At 40.1% G+C, this 14,285-nt stretch overlaps 1 protein-coding gene across 1 annotated transcript; it reads left to right on the forward strand.

Moving 5' to 3' along the window:
* The first annotated feature begins 3,650 nt into the window (after window positions 1-3,650).
* Window positions 3,651-14,221, forward strand: LOC125772233 (puromycin-sensitive aminopeptidase). The gene is made up of 5 exons (XM_049443709.1): window positions 3,651-3,818; window positions 4,627-5,246; window positions 10,811-12,457; window positions 12,549-12,826; window positions 12,889-14,221. The coding sequence occupies exons 1-5, from the start codon at window positions 3,743-3,745 to the stop codon at window positions 13,448-13,450; spliced, it is 3,183 nt and encodes a 1,060-aa protein (XP_049299666.1). The 5' UTR covers window positions 3,651-3,742; the 3' UTR covers window positions 13,451-14,221.
* The last annotated feature ends 64 nt before the right edge of the window (window positions 14,222-14,285 follow it).

Raw genomic sequence — 14,285 nt, forward strand, 5'->3', positions numbered from 1 at the left:
GCCTTGGTAAATTTTCATTTTTTTGAATTTTTTGATTTTTTTATTATTTTTCACTCTTTTATTTATTTAAAGCATTACTTGAGTGAAAAGAAACACATTGCAACCAATTGGCATTAAAATAAAACAATTTAATTTTTTTTGCAAAATTTCCCAAAAAAATCGTAAGGGGTAAGCCTTATGAAATTTTCGAGTTGAAAAACTTTTTAAATTTTTTTTCTGATTTTTTATTCTATTTTTAATTTAAAGCATCATTTGAGTGAAAAGAAACACATTGCAACAAATTTGCATGAAAATATATCACATTTATAAATTTTGCTAAATTGCTCAAAAATGTGAAAAATTTTACATTTTCTCAAACAGGGTAAGGAACTTGGTTCCTTGATTAACTTCCGGCACAGACACCTGAGAGCATGGCTGTCCAAGAAGAAAATGTAGCCATTGGTGCCATCTATCGACCACAAGTTAAAGATTGGCGATCCGTTGGATACCGACCGAGTTATAGGCAAAATTGTGTGCAAAAATGAGGAAAATTTTACATTTTCTCAAACAGGGTAAGGAACTTGGTTCCTAGAATAACTTCCGACACAGACATCTCAGAGCATGGCCGTCCAAGAAGAAAATGTAGCCATTGGTGCCATCTATCGACCACAAGTTAAAGATTGGCGATCCGTTGGATACCGACCGAGTTATAGGCAAAATTGTGTGCAAAAATGAGGAAAATTTTACATTTTCTCAAACAGGGTAAGGAACTTGGTTCCTCGAATAACTTCCGACACAGACATCTCAGAGCATGGCCGTCCAAGAAGAAAATGTAGCCATTGGTGCCATCTATCGACCACAAGTTAAAGATTGGCGATCCGTTGGATACGGACCGAGTTATAGGCAAAACTTGGTGCAAAAATGAGCCTTGGTAAATTTTTATTTTTTTGAATTTTTAGATTTTTTTATTATTTGTCACTCTTTTTTTTATTTAAAGCATTACTTGAGTGAAAAGAAACACATTGCAACCAATTGGCATTAAAATAAATCAATTTAATTTTTTTTGCAAAATTTCCCAAAAAAATCGTAAGGGGTAAGCCTTATGAAATTTTCGAGTTGAAAAACTTTTTAAATTTTTTTTCTGATTTTTTATTCTATTTTTAATTTAAAGCATCATTTGAGTGAAAAGAAACACATTGCAACAAATTTGCATGAAAATATATCACATTTATAAATTTTGCTAAATTGCTCAAAAATGTGAAAAATTTTACATTTTCTCAAACAGGGTAAGGAACTTGGTTCCTTGATTAACTTCCGGCACAGACACCTGAGAGCATGGCTGTCCAAGAAGAAAATGTAGCCATTGGTGCCATCTATCGACCACAAGTTAAAGATTGGCGATCCGTTGGATACCGACCAAGTTATAGGCAAAACTGTGTGCAAAAATGAGGAAAATTTTACATTTTCTCAAACAGGGTAAGGAACTTGGTTCCTCGAATAACTTCCGACACAGACATCTCAGAGCATGGCCGTCCAAGAAGAAAATGTAGCCATTGGTGCCATCTATCGACCACAGGTTAAAGATTGGCGATCCGTTGGATACGGACTGAGTTATAGGCAAAACTTGGTGCAAAAATGAGCCTTGGTAAATTTTTATTTTTTTGAATTTTTTGATTTTTTTATTATTTTTCACTCTTTTTTTATTTAAAGCATTACTTGAGTGAAAAGAAACACATTGTAACCAATTGGCATTAAAATAAATCAATTTAATTTTTTTTGCAAAATTTCCCAAAAAAATCGTAAGGGGTAAGCCTTATGAAATTTTCGAGTTGAAAAACTTTTTAAATTTTTTTTCTGATTTTTTATTCTATTTTTAATTTAAAGCATCATTTGAGTGAAAAGAAACACATTGCAACAAATTTGCATGAAAATATATCACATTTATAAATTTTGCTAAATTGCTCAAAAATGTGAAAAATTTTACATTTTCTCGAACAGGATAAGGAACTTGGTTCCTCGAATAAATTCCGGCACAGGCATCTGAGGACATGGCCGTCCAAGAAGAAAATGTAGCCATTGGTGCCATCTATCGACCACAAGTTAAAGATTGGCGATCCGTTGGATACCGACCGAGTTATAGGCAAAATTGTGTGCAAAAATGAGGAAAATTTTACATTTTCTCAAACAGGGTAAGGAACTTGGTTCCTCGAATAACTTCCGACACAGACATCTCAGAGCATGGCCGTCCAAGACGAAAATGTAGCCATTGGTGCCATCTATCGACCACAGGTTAAAGATTGGCGATCCGTTGGATACCGACCGAGTTATAGGCAAAATTGTGTGCTACAATGAGGAAAATTTTACATTTTCTCAAACAGGGTAAGGAACTTGGTTCCTCCAATAACTTCCGGCACGGACACCTGAGAGCATGGCCGTCCAAGAAGAAAATGTAGCCATTGGTGCCATCTATCGACCACAAGTTAAAGATTGGCTATCCGTTGGATACGGACCGAGTTGTAGGCAAAACTTGGTGCAAAAATGAGCCTTGGTAAATTTTTATTTTTTGAATTTTTTGATTTTTTTATTATTTTTCACTCTTTTTTTTATTTAAAGCATTACTTGAGTGAAAAGAAACACATTGCAACCAATTGGCATTAAAATAAATCAATTTAATTTTTTTTGCAAAATTTCTCAAAAAAAACGCAAGGGGTAAGCCTTATGAAATTTTCGAGTTGAAAAACTTTTTAAATTTTTTTCTGATTTTTTATCCTTTTCTTAATTTAAAGCATTATTTGAGTGAAAAGACTCTTATTGGAACAAATTCGCATTTAAATATATCACATTTATAATTTTTGCTAAATTGCAGAAAAATGAGGAAAATTTTACATTTTATCAAACAGGGTAAGGAACTTGGTTCCTCGCATAATTTCTGGCACAGACATCTAAGGGCATGGCCGTTCAAGAAGAAAATGTAGCCATTGGTGCCATCTATCGACCACAGTCAATGTGGTCTCGAGTTTGTGTGTTTTCGAGTTTTTAATTTTTTTTGTTTTTTTATGAGTTTTTATTCTTTTATTTATTTAAAGCATTATTTGAGTGAATAGACATTTAGTTCAACCAGTGCACATTAAAATAAATCCATTTATAAAATTTTGCTAAATTTCCTAAACAAAAGCTAAGGCCTTAGGATAATTTAGCCGATAGCCTTAGGAAATTTTCAAGTTGTTAGAAATTTTTGTTTTATTATTTTTTATTCTTTTTTTTTATTTTAAGCATTATTTGAGTGAAATGAAACTTATTCAACTAATTCGCATTAAAATAAATCAATTTATTAAATTTTACAAAATTACTCAAATAAGGCTTCCTCAAAATTTTTCCTCAACCGATCTAATTTCTGAATTTGTATTTGTTTACATTGGTATAATATGTCAATTCCCCTTCGGAACTGTCACTTCCGAACAACACGGATAATGGGATAGCCGGATATAAGGTACCCGGATAATCGGCGCTCCACTGTATCATTTAGAAAAAAAATATATTAACAAATCCAAAGCATAAAATGTTATGTCCACTCGATCAGCACTGTGCACTATGTGTTTCGGCTATATTGACATTTGCTGTCAACTTGCTTCACGCAATTTTTGCCGGGTTTCATAAACAATTGTCGGTACAGACAATTGGTTCATTTTTGTTTCTGTTTTAAAGTGTTTGCAATTGTAAAAAAAAACCTCCGTGATTACCTTCTGTATTCTCGATACTGCAAATGCTTTGCCTTCATCACATTTCACGTCCGAAAGCGTTTCCTAGACTCGCATCAACAGCTGAACGGTTTGCTTTAGGTGCGTATGGTGTTTCTACAATTATGATACGTTATCTTCGTCGTCGTATGAGTTTTCCTTTTGGTCACGACCCTGGCAACAACATTAACACTATAAAAAATTGGAAGTTGTTTAGTTTAGCATCTTACCGTGTATTAATTTGTTATTGTTTAATGTTTAGTTTCCGCTATTAAAAAAAGTACCTTGGAATTGTATAAACAACATAAAAAACATCTCCAGCTTTGACAGCTGACTAAAAAATCCTCTCTTGTGCAATATTTTGCATGTTCGCTCTCTCACATTCTCTTTGTTGATTTTTAAAGCCATATTTACACCATTCAGTTTGCGTGAATAAGGTGTAGTTGGTTGTAGAAAAAGCGTGAGTTTAGTAAACATAATTTTCTATTTGTCCTTAAAGCAAAACTAGAGTAACTTCTCATTAAAATTTCTTTTAGAAATTCTTACTTTTATATTATTGTGCACAATAAATCTGTTGTGCAAAATGCACAAGTTAGCAGGTTGGTGTGACCATGACTGTAAAACGCGTTCTCTCTCTCACTTTCTCGCGTTCGGCTTGCTCTCTCCCAGCTGAAGTTTGACAGTGCGCTAGTGCGGCTATGTTGGGCAGAGTGTATCGAACGCTGAAGAAGAGTTGGCTGGTCTTTCTCGGTCTCTTGTTTTTTCCCTCCGTGCTCCGTACAATTTCCTCAATAAAATAAAGTAAAAACCATTCTCGTTTGCCATTAAACGCCCTTTACACGCTCGATCAGCTCAAAACCCGTCTTCTTCTTATAACACAAAGGTGTGTTACTTTTTCCCCATCTCACAGCGGCCACTACAGCAGCGTGTCAAAGCAGTGCTCGACGGAACGATTCCGTCACCGTGAAACAGTGCAATTTCCTATCATCATCGTCGGTCACGTCACCAAGACCTACGTCGGCGTGGCAGCGGTTCCCATTGCGTGAACGAAACACTCCCTCCATTCCGTGCGTGCAACGTGCGTCCGTCACCTCGTGGCACCAATCATCACCAATTGGTGTTCGGTCAACAGGCAACGGTTGCTTTGTTATTTCTGGTTCGCGAGTGTTTCCTTCCTCAGTAGCCGTATCGGTGGTGCTGCCATCGGTGAATCATTCTACCCGCCCAGCTGTCGGGTGTGATAAGCAAAGTGTGATCCTTTCTACGGGGACCGTAGTGCGTCCCGCAGAGGCACATTATTCGTTCCAGAGGCGCAACATCATCACCACTAAGACTACCACGACAAACTGTAACAGCATCAGTGACGTGTCCGAAAAAAGTGAATACAAAATGTCCGCAGCTACCGGTACCGGCGGGAAGCCCGAGTTTCAGCGTCTGCCAACGAATGTCGTACCGGAGCATTACGAGCTAAGGCTGAAACCCAACCTGACGGCGTTGACGTTCGAGGGCTCCACTACGGTGGATCTGAAGGTGAGTGGATTTTTTCGTCAAGATGAAGGAAAATCTTATCATCAGCTAATCTGCTGGATGAAATGGTCAACGTATCGCAAAAGTTCCCCACAGAGCAGCCATTTTTTATCCAATGCACATGGAAGGAAATGAAAAACGTGCTCCATTAGGCGAAAGACAAGGCAAACCTATAGTGCTTTATGCATTTGACTGTTTTTATGAGAGATTTTATTCGGTCCCGGAGTGTTTGATAAGATGAGCATGTTATTCGTGTTATCTACCCTTATTGTTGACAATATTTGCTAGAGGAAGTGGACTATTAATACTGATAACAACTGTAATTGTAGGTACTTTTATATAAATGCACCTAAAGCAGGGTGTTTTATTTCCTTTTCTGTTCGGAGACATGTTTCAGAAACATCCCCGACAAGTATCCAAAATTCCACAAAGAAAACATGGTCCCTTTTGCATTTAACAACCAACTAAAATCGATAGAATTTCTCTGCACCGAATGCTTAATATTTAGTTCATCGACCTTCAATACGGATCGTCTGGGCAGCAACGCAATGCAGTGGCGTATGATTGCTCCTTTGGCGCTTACTGCAAACAAACGCTTCGTCCTGCACTTTTATTATGTAGAGAAAAAAAACAGCAAAAAAAACTCTCTCGGGAAATACCGTACCGTACACAAACCGAACGTAAACAGTTTTAACCCATTTCGAACGTCGTGGTGTGCCCGTTATAATCGTTTACCGCGTAGAGAGTGGCGGAAAAGTAAAGGCCAAACCAAAACGAAACAACTTACGCTGTGCGATCGCCGCCAGGAAAAGTTGTCCCACTAGCAAATAACTTAGCGATGGGTGGCAGTAGGTGGTTGCATATTAGATTCTTTGGAGTTTGTGGTCGATTCCACGTATCCTTCAGGTATTGCGGAGAGGATAAGATCTGGGACAAAAATTACTTTCACTACACTAAACGTTTGATGTGTTTCATGTTTATAAGATACGTGATTTTTCTTTATTTTTAGGCTTTTTGATGAGGCAAAAATGTAAATATTAGACCAACCTGTGTCAGTAATAATTTAATGGAAAGTTCGCGCAATTTACGTTCGCCAAACGTGGTCAAATCTCTGGCGTCAGTATGAAGATTACTCGCAAATGCGGTATGTTCCATCCAAAATCGACGAAGTCAACAATTTAGCACTGTTTTGACTTCTTTGAAGAGCACCATCATGTCGTACATAAAAAAGGACCCACCAATGCTAAAGAAAAACATAAACTTTAGGCCGAAAAAGACTTTAGGCTTTAGCCTTTCCTCAATCTAATGGATGATCGTATGTTGAAGCCCAGTTTGCTAAATACCTCAGCCATGTGTGAAGAAGTCCGAGATCTTTTACACCACGTTTGAAATATGTTTTGTAGCTTCTGGTGTTTACTTTCAAAAATTATTGATAAAAATTGGGGAACAGTATCGAGGATAATTGTTTGAAATGTTTTAAAAACATAAATGAACCTATAAACGATTAATTTAATATTTTGATAACAGTTTTTGAAAAGGTATACTTAAACCAATAACCAAAAATGCTATGAATTGTTAAACTGTAGTTTTAATATTTTTTTTTTGTTTTCCCCAATAATCGGTAAAAGCTCTTTCGGTGGTGCTTGCGATTTTGTTGCATTTCCACTTGAAGCTATATTGACCTTTTTCATGTTTCCCACTAGCATTCGGGGCATCAAGTTTTATGCCACGACCTCAGAACATATGGATTTGGCCTTCATGTAGGACCCATGTAATACTAATATACCTTAACCGATCGACGATCGAACCATTCGCACGGAATCGGCGAAAAGAAGGGTTGCGCGAAAAGCGAAAAGCCGCGCAAAAAAATAAACAAATGCAACATTCATATATGCACCTACACATAATCGCAAAAATTAAGGGCAGTTACGGGGTACGATACACAGGCTGGTTCGGGGCGGAACACGGTTGAGGGATTTGCAACGGTAAATGTTCGTAAATAAAACAACATAACGGTACCGGTTCGGAGCGAATTAGCATAACGAAACAGATGTATGCTCTGCTCCACAGCTGGGGACAGAGAAAACGCATGCACGACAAGAGGGCGAGGAAGGTAAGACAAAATAAAGCAATCGCGTATAAACTCTTTCGCGCAAAGGAATGGACGCGTTGGGAGCGCAGCCGCTTGTACTACGGTGTGATGCAACGAGCACGAACGGATTCGATCGTATGGCTGGTCGTCCACGTGGTGGGGAATGGTCAGGCAACATACGGAAAAATCGGCATCGGATTCGAATGTATTTTCTCACCCCTCCACCGCAGATTGCAAATTGCAACCGAAAACACTGTTGCAAAGTGACATTTAACGGCACGCCATGGGAACATACTCCGCGAATCATGATCGCCTTCCCCTTGTGCAACATTGCTGAAGATCTCAAAGCGAAGGATTGTATTGCGTATTCTATGCAACATTTAACCCCGTCTTATACTCTTTTATTAATTAATTTTCTATGTTTTAGCATTGTACGCTGTGTGTCTGTTTGATGTCCAAAGCATCATCGGGTCATATCGCGTGGATTTGGCGCAAGACCGGTTCAGGAACAAGCGCGCGGAGTCTCTATCAAACATACCGACCGTGTATATATATAAACCATTGGATTCCGTGGCCATACTTTGCGTGGGATAGGTGCAACTTTTTTCGTTTGCCCTGTTTAAAAAGCTTTCCTCCCTTCGTCACTGGCTTCACTGTTTGGCGGTCTGATTGAATGCCACATAGTTGCGATCGGAGGGTTACAGTTGTTACTAAGGTGTTCCGCATACTTTTGCGGTTGTATGCGAAATTAACCAATCGCGCGTCCAGATCTACGCGGGCCAGGAAGAGATTGTTCAACATAAATCAAACACACAACCACGTCCTAAAACCCTCGTCACTCTATCCGTGGGGGTGTAAGAAAAAAATGAGCCACAAAAGAATGGCAGCCAATCATTCCGCCCCTATTGCACAGGATTAAGGGGTGGGATGTTAGTGTCAGCTTCGTGACTCCAACGCGCGTGGCTGCGGAATAAAACACGTCCAGTAGTGAACAAAATTATTCCACCTATCAACCCGGTGTGTTTACCGAAGGAATAGCTAAGCAGGACAATTAGCCAGTCAAGCAAGAGCCGCTACCTGAACGACGAATGAATATTTCTTCCCCTTGGGTAGATCATTATGTTTTCTTGGAAGCTGGAATATTTCTGGTTTCACTTCCGACCCTATCTATTATGAGTTTTTTTTCTGATATGTGGAAAGCAATCAGTTCGTGGCGACCATCCTGTGATGTTTTTGATGATCGTGCATTTGTGCAGATAAACGATCGCTCACTAATATTGGAAGATTTCGCATATAATGATCTGGCGACGGTTTTGTTCATTGAGAGCTGTGTTTGGGTACCTTCTCTGGCGCTGGCTTCTTCGAATTTTGTGCTAATGAGACATCCACCATTAATTTTGTGGCACAAATCATTGCTTAAAAATTAATGAACCTACCTAATTTGTGTGTGCTGTTTAGAACAGGAATGAATGTTGTAAGAAAAGAAATATTTTTATACATTTGTCACAAAATTATCAAACTTTTAATGTGTGATAATAGTTAAAATATTTAAGAAGCGTTAGCATACGATACATTCACATTGGAAGGTTCATTTATTGGTTTATTAGCAATAAATTTGCTTGTCGTGAGATAACTTTTTCCTTTTTTCCAATCCAAACGCAAAATGGCATGTTTCTAGCAAAGATCACTTCCTGTTCAGCAAGCCTAAAGACCTATCAGACCTTTCTCCTTCTTTTACTTTCACCAAATGTCTGATACTTCCCGAGATTTGTTTCTTTGAGGAAAGGATGAAGACAACCTTTGGGAACTTAAATTATGGTTTACTTCCCTCCTATTTTGTTGTAAATAAAATACCCTTCTTTGGTGTTCTCCTGCGATCGGTGATCGTGGATTTAACTTGAACATCGCAAAAACGTTGAGATTTTGTTTATATTCATCGTTCATTTTAATCTTTCCCGGCAATCATTTGTACTAAAGAAAAAACTGTTTTAAAATTTAGTTTGAAAAAATATTATATTCAATTGATATATTATTGTTATTTTGTTGCTAAATCTGTACGATTCCATTTTCTTCTGAAACACTTGTGATCGGATTATGAATGAAGAGAATAAGCTAGCATCTTGACGATTCGTGATGACTATTCTCACGATTCATGCACACTATCTGTTCGCAAATGGCAAGACGAAAAAAAAACTCAGAATTGTGGTGGAATTACGATGGGGGCTTGTTTCGAAACAGGTTTTTTTCTGCTGTAACATTATTCGCGATTGTGTCCCGGCGAATAATCGAGCAAGGTGAGGTAAATCGGGAATAATCAGCGGGTCGGCATGTATGTGTGTGTGTGTGTGTATTCTCGACATTAAACAGCCACACAACGCAAAACCATGGGGCAGTAAATTTGGAAGAGCTTTTCTTCTTGTTGTCCCTCGAACCAAATGCCTCAGGAACGTTTGAGAACAACTGTGCTTCACTGCGAAGAACGATATGAGCCAAGAGAAGAATGAAATAAACAACATAAAAAAGTTAAATGAATGAAACGAAAGCAAAAGTCCGCTGTGGCCAAGCAAATCTCGTGAAGACCGGGCGTACATTGGGTGGAAAAATAAGTACTGAAGCAATAAGCGAGAAAGAGAATATTTTTAGTGTAATATTTTTATCCTTTTTCTATTTTACACCTTGTTCTATAAGTTCTTATCATGTGTATTGGATATTAAATAAAACCAAAGAATTATTTATTGCTGTAAAAAATGCATTTTCCGATTGCACATTAAATTGCATTTTCCTTCGTCAGCTTGAGCGACACGTTGTACCGTACTATATATGGTGACATATATGGCCACTTAACCTTTCTCCCTGGCGCACGATACGTTGCGTTGGTGGACCCAATCGGCAAGGTAAACGACCTTGCCAGACGACGCAAACATTTGACCATCCCCATATTACTAACGGAGGTAGCTAAGGGTTGTTGAAGCGCTACGGACCAAAATAAATTGTTGACTTGCCATTACACCAAATGCACCACCGTGCAGAATGTTGAAAGAAAATGCGGGAACGTTTGGTAGCAATTTTTTTTTAAATCGTAAGAAAGGCACTTTTTAAATGTTAGTGTTAAGTTACATTTGCTGAGTTGGCATGTTTTTTTTTCTTTTCTTCTAGCATATGATGATAGAGTGATAACGGTTTTGGACTGTTTTGTTTACGGCATGTACCGTTTTAGTGTTTACATGTCACATTTAGTGTCCCCTTGGTGGCGTGGTTTGTTTAGCAATTTCAGGATAAAGGCAAGAAGAAGGAATAGCCTCTTATCTGTTTTATCGCTCTGCATTAAATTTTGCAATGCTTTTGTTTCTTTCTAATTAAAATACTTTATTTAGTTTACCTTAAAAACAGCTTTATCTTTTTAAGAACTAATCACGCAGACTTATACAAAAATTTATACTAATAGTTTGTTTTCTCTTTTCTTCTCCCTTCATAGATTTTAGCGGCAACGGATCGCATCACGTTAAATGCACTGGATCTGAAAATCAGTACCGCGACCGTTTGTTTCAATGAACAGAAACTTACCGCACAGGACATACAGTTTAATGCGGACCAGGAAACGGCATGCTTCGTGTTCGGTACGGAAATACCGGCCGGTACGGCAAAGTTAGCAGTTGAATTTAGTGGCGAATTAAACGACAAGATGAAGGGTTTCTATCGTAGTAAATATTTTTCACCAACCGGTGAGGAACGGTACGCGGGCGTAACGCAGTTCGAGGCTACGGATGCGCGAAGATGCTTTCCGTGTTGGGACGAACCGGCTATAAAGGCGACGTTCGACATTTCGCTGGATGTGCCACGAAATTTGGTCGCCTTGTCAAACATGCCGGTTGTACGGGAGGAACCTTCAGGAGCGAAGGGTGACGAATCCGTACTGGTTACCTTCGATCGGACACCCATCATGTCTACCTATCTGGTAGCGGTAGTAGTGGGTGAATATGATTATGTTGAGGATAAATCGGCCGACGGTGTGTTGGTGCGAGTGTACACACCGGTTGGCAAGCGTGAACAGGGCCGGTTTGCGCTGAACGTTGCGACGAAGGTATTGCCATACTACAAGGATTACTTTAACATTGCTTATCCGCTGCCGAAAATGGATCTGATTGCTATATCGGATTTTTCTGCGGGTGCAATGGAAAACTGGGGATTGATCACGTACCGTGAAACGTTCGTACTGGTCGATCCGGAAAATACATCCCTCATACGGAAGCAATCGATTGCACTAACCGTCGGGCACGAAATTGCACACCAGTGGTTCGGCAATCTGGTCACGATGGAATGGTGGACGCATCTGTGGCTAAATGAAGGGTACGCTTCGTTCGTGGAGTTCCTGTGTGTGGATCATCTCTTCCCGGATTACGATATCTGGACGCAGTTCGTGACGGATATGTACACGCGTGCGCTGGAACATGATTGTTTGCGAAACTCGCACCCGATCGAGGTACCGGTAGGGCATCCATCCGAGATAGATGAAATTTTCGACGAAATTAGCTACAACAAGGGTGCTAGCGTTATTCGCATGCTGCATCATTACATCGGCGATGAGGATTTCAAGCGCGGGATGCATCTGTACCTTACGCGCCATCAGTACAGCAATACGAAAACGGAAGACTTGTGGAATGCACTGCAGGAAGTAAGCAGTAAACCGGTCGGTGCCGTCATGTCGACCTGGATCCAGCGTATGGGTTTCCCGGTGGTGCAAGTACTGTCCTCGAAACAGCTCGAAGGAAACCGTCGGCTGCTGCACATCGCTCAATCGAAGTTCTGTGCTGATGGTTGCGAGGCGCCGGAACAATCGCTTTGGCTGATTCCGATTAACGTTTCCACACCTTCTTCGGTGAATGCTGTCTCAACGGTGTTGGAAACGACTAAAGCGGAAATTACGGTAGAGGGCGTTAGTGAACAGGACTGGGTAAAGATCAATCCTGGCACGATCGGATACTATCGTACGCAGTATCCAGCCGAGATGCTTGAACAGTTTCTGCCAGCGATTAAGAATATGACACTGCCACCCCTCGATCGGTTGGGACTGATTGACGATCTGTTTGCGTTGGTGCAGGCCGGAAAGAGTGCAACCGTTGATGTGAGTGTGAGACTAAAAGCAGCATCAGTGGGAGCGTTACGATGGACACTAAAATGAGTTTAAATTGTTTGAATTTCTTTCTCTTTTTCAGGCCTTGAAGGTAATCGATGCGTACCGGAACGAAAGCAATTACACTGTGTGGTCGTCGATTTCGAACTGTTTGTCAAAGTTGCAGCTGCTGCTGGCACACACACCTGCTGAGAAGCAGTTCGGCGAGTACGGTGTGCGTCTTTATCAACCGGTTGCGGAGAAGCTTGGCTGGGATGTAAAGCCCGGTGAGAGTCATCTCGATACGCTGCTTCGTTCGCTCGTTCTCGGTCGGCTGGTATCATTCGGTTGTACCAAGACTGTTGCAGAAGCGAAGAGAAGGTAAATTTTTGGATTGCAAACAGTTGAATACACACAATTTATGCATTTTTCTCTATTTTCAGGTTCGAAGAACACGCACAAAACAAGCGTGTCCTGCCGGCGGATCTTCGCAGCACCTGCTACCGGGCAGTATTACAGAAGGGTGATCTGGCAACGTACGACGAAATGTTGCGTCTGTACCGAGCGACCGATCTGCATGAGGAAAAGGATCGCATTTCGCGCGCACTTGGCTCGATCGGTAATGTTGACATTCTGCGCAAGGTGATCGATTTCGCAATGTCGGAGGAAGTACGTGCCCAGGATGCAGTGTTTGTCATTGTATCGGTTGCCCTGAACCCGAAGGGACGCGATATGGCGTGGGACTATTTCTGCGAACACTGGCAGGTGTTGCTGAACCAGTACGAGGGCGGTTTCCTGCTGGCACGTTTGATCAAGTACCTGACGGAGAACTTCTCCACTGAGGAGCGAGCGCAAGAGGTGGAAAAATTCTTCCGCGAGCATGATTTCCCCGGTACCGAGCGTACCGTGTCACAGTCGATCGAAACCGTACGACTGAACGCGGACTGGATGAAGCGTGATTTGGACGCTATTTCGGCGTATCTGAAACAGCAGGAGCAACAGTAAATTGTTCCGCACGGTCCAGCGAGCTTAAAACACACAAAAAGGACGACGATATCATCGAAAAACGGGAGCGATTTTGATGGAGGGATTTCGGACACGATGAAGGCGTGCCATTTATATGTGGATAGTACAGTAGGTACTAACCGATCGTTTGTTTGTCTGTTATGTTGTTTTTTTCTTCTTCTTCTTTGTTCTTTATTGCTGTTATGTTCCACCATTTTCTGTTGTGCATACACGCATGCATGCCGTTTAGGTTAGGAGCTTTTTTTTTGCTTCTATTGTTCATTTCTCATTTGCCGTAATGATGTGTCAGTGCAACAGTGTTGCACGGTCCATGGTCTCCCTTGTCCACGTTTTGCATTTAAGCCAAAGTGAGTGTGTGTGTACGTTGAACGATCACAAAAAAAGAATGCAACGATAGTAGAATACTATTAGTAGGGAAATGAAAACCAGAATAACACTTGATTAGGGAAATTATTGTATGATGTTTCGTTCAATAAACCGCAGCATGATAACGTAAGCAAAGCAAGTAAATACTTTGAACACGTTATGTGAAGTCTTCAGTTCACGTGTGTTGAAACAATCCGTATAGCACCTTGGCCTAGACGTAATTTTGTTTGTTCTTTATGCGAGCTACAAAAAACAAGGGAAGGTCTCCATAAGTAAAAGCTTTTGTAATTATCATCCAGAAATGCACGACAGTTAGGAATGGTTAATTTGTATCTAATTTTTAAACAAGCAATAAAACTACTCTACGTCACAGAAATAGCTAAACGTGCTATCAAGTAATTAAACATATATTTTTTACATTTTTATAAAGCGGTTTTTTTCATATTTT

The sequence above is a fragment of the Anopheles funestus genome, chromosome 3RL (genome assembly GCF_943734845.2).
Source record: "Anopheles funestus chromosome 3RL, idAnoFuneDA-416_04, whole genome shotgun sequence".
NCBI classification, from domain to species: Eukaryota; Metazoa; Arthropoda; class Insecta; order Diptera; family Culicidae; genus Anopheles; species Anopheles funestus.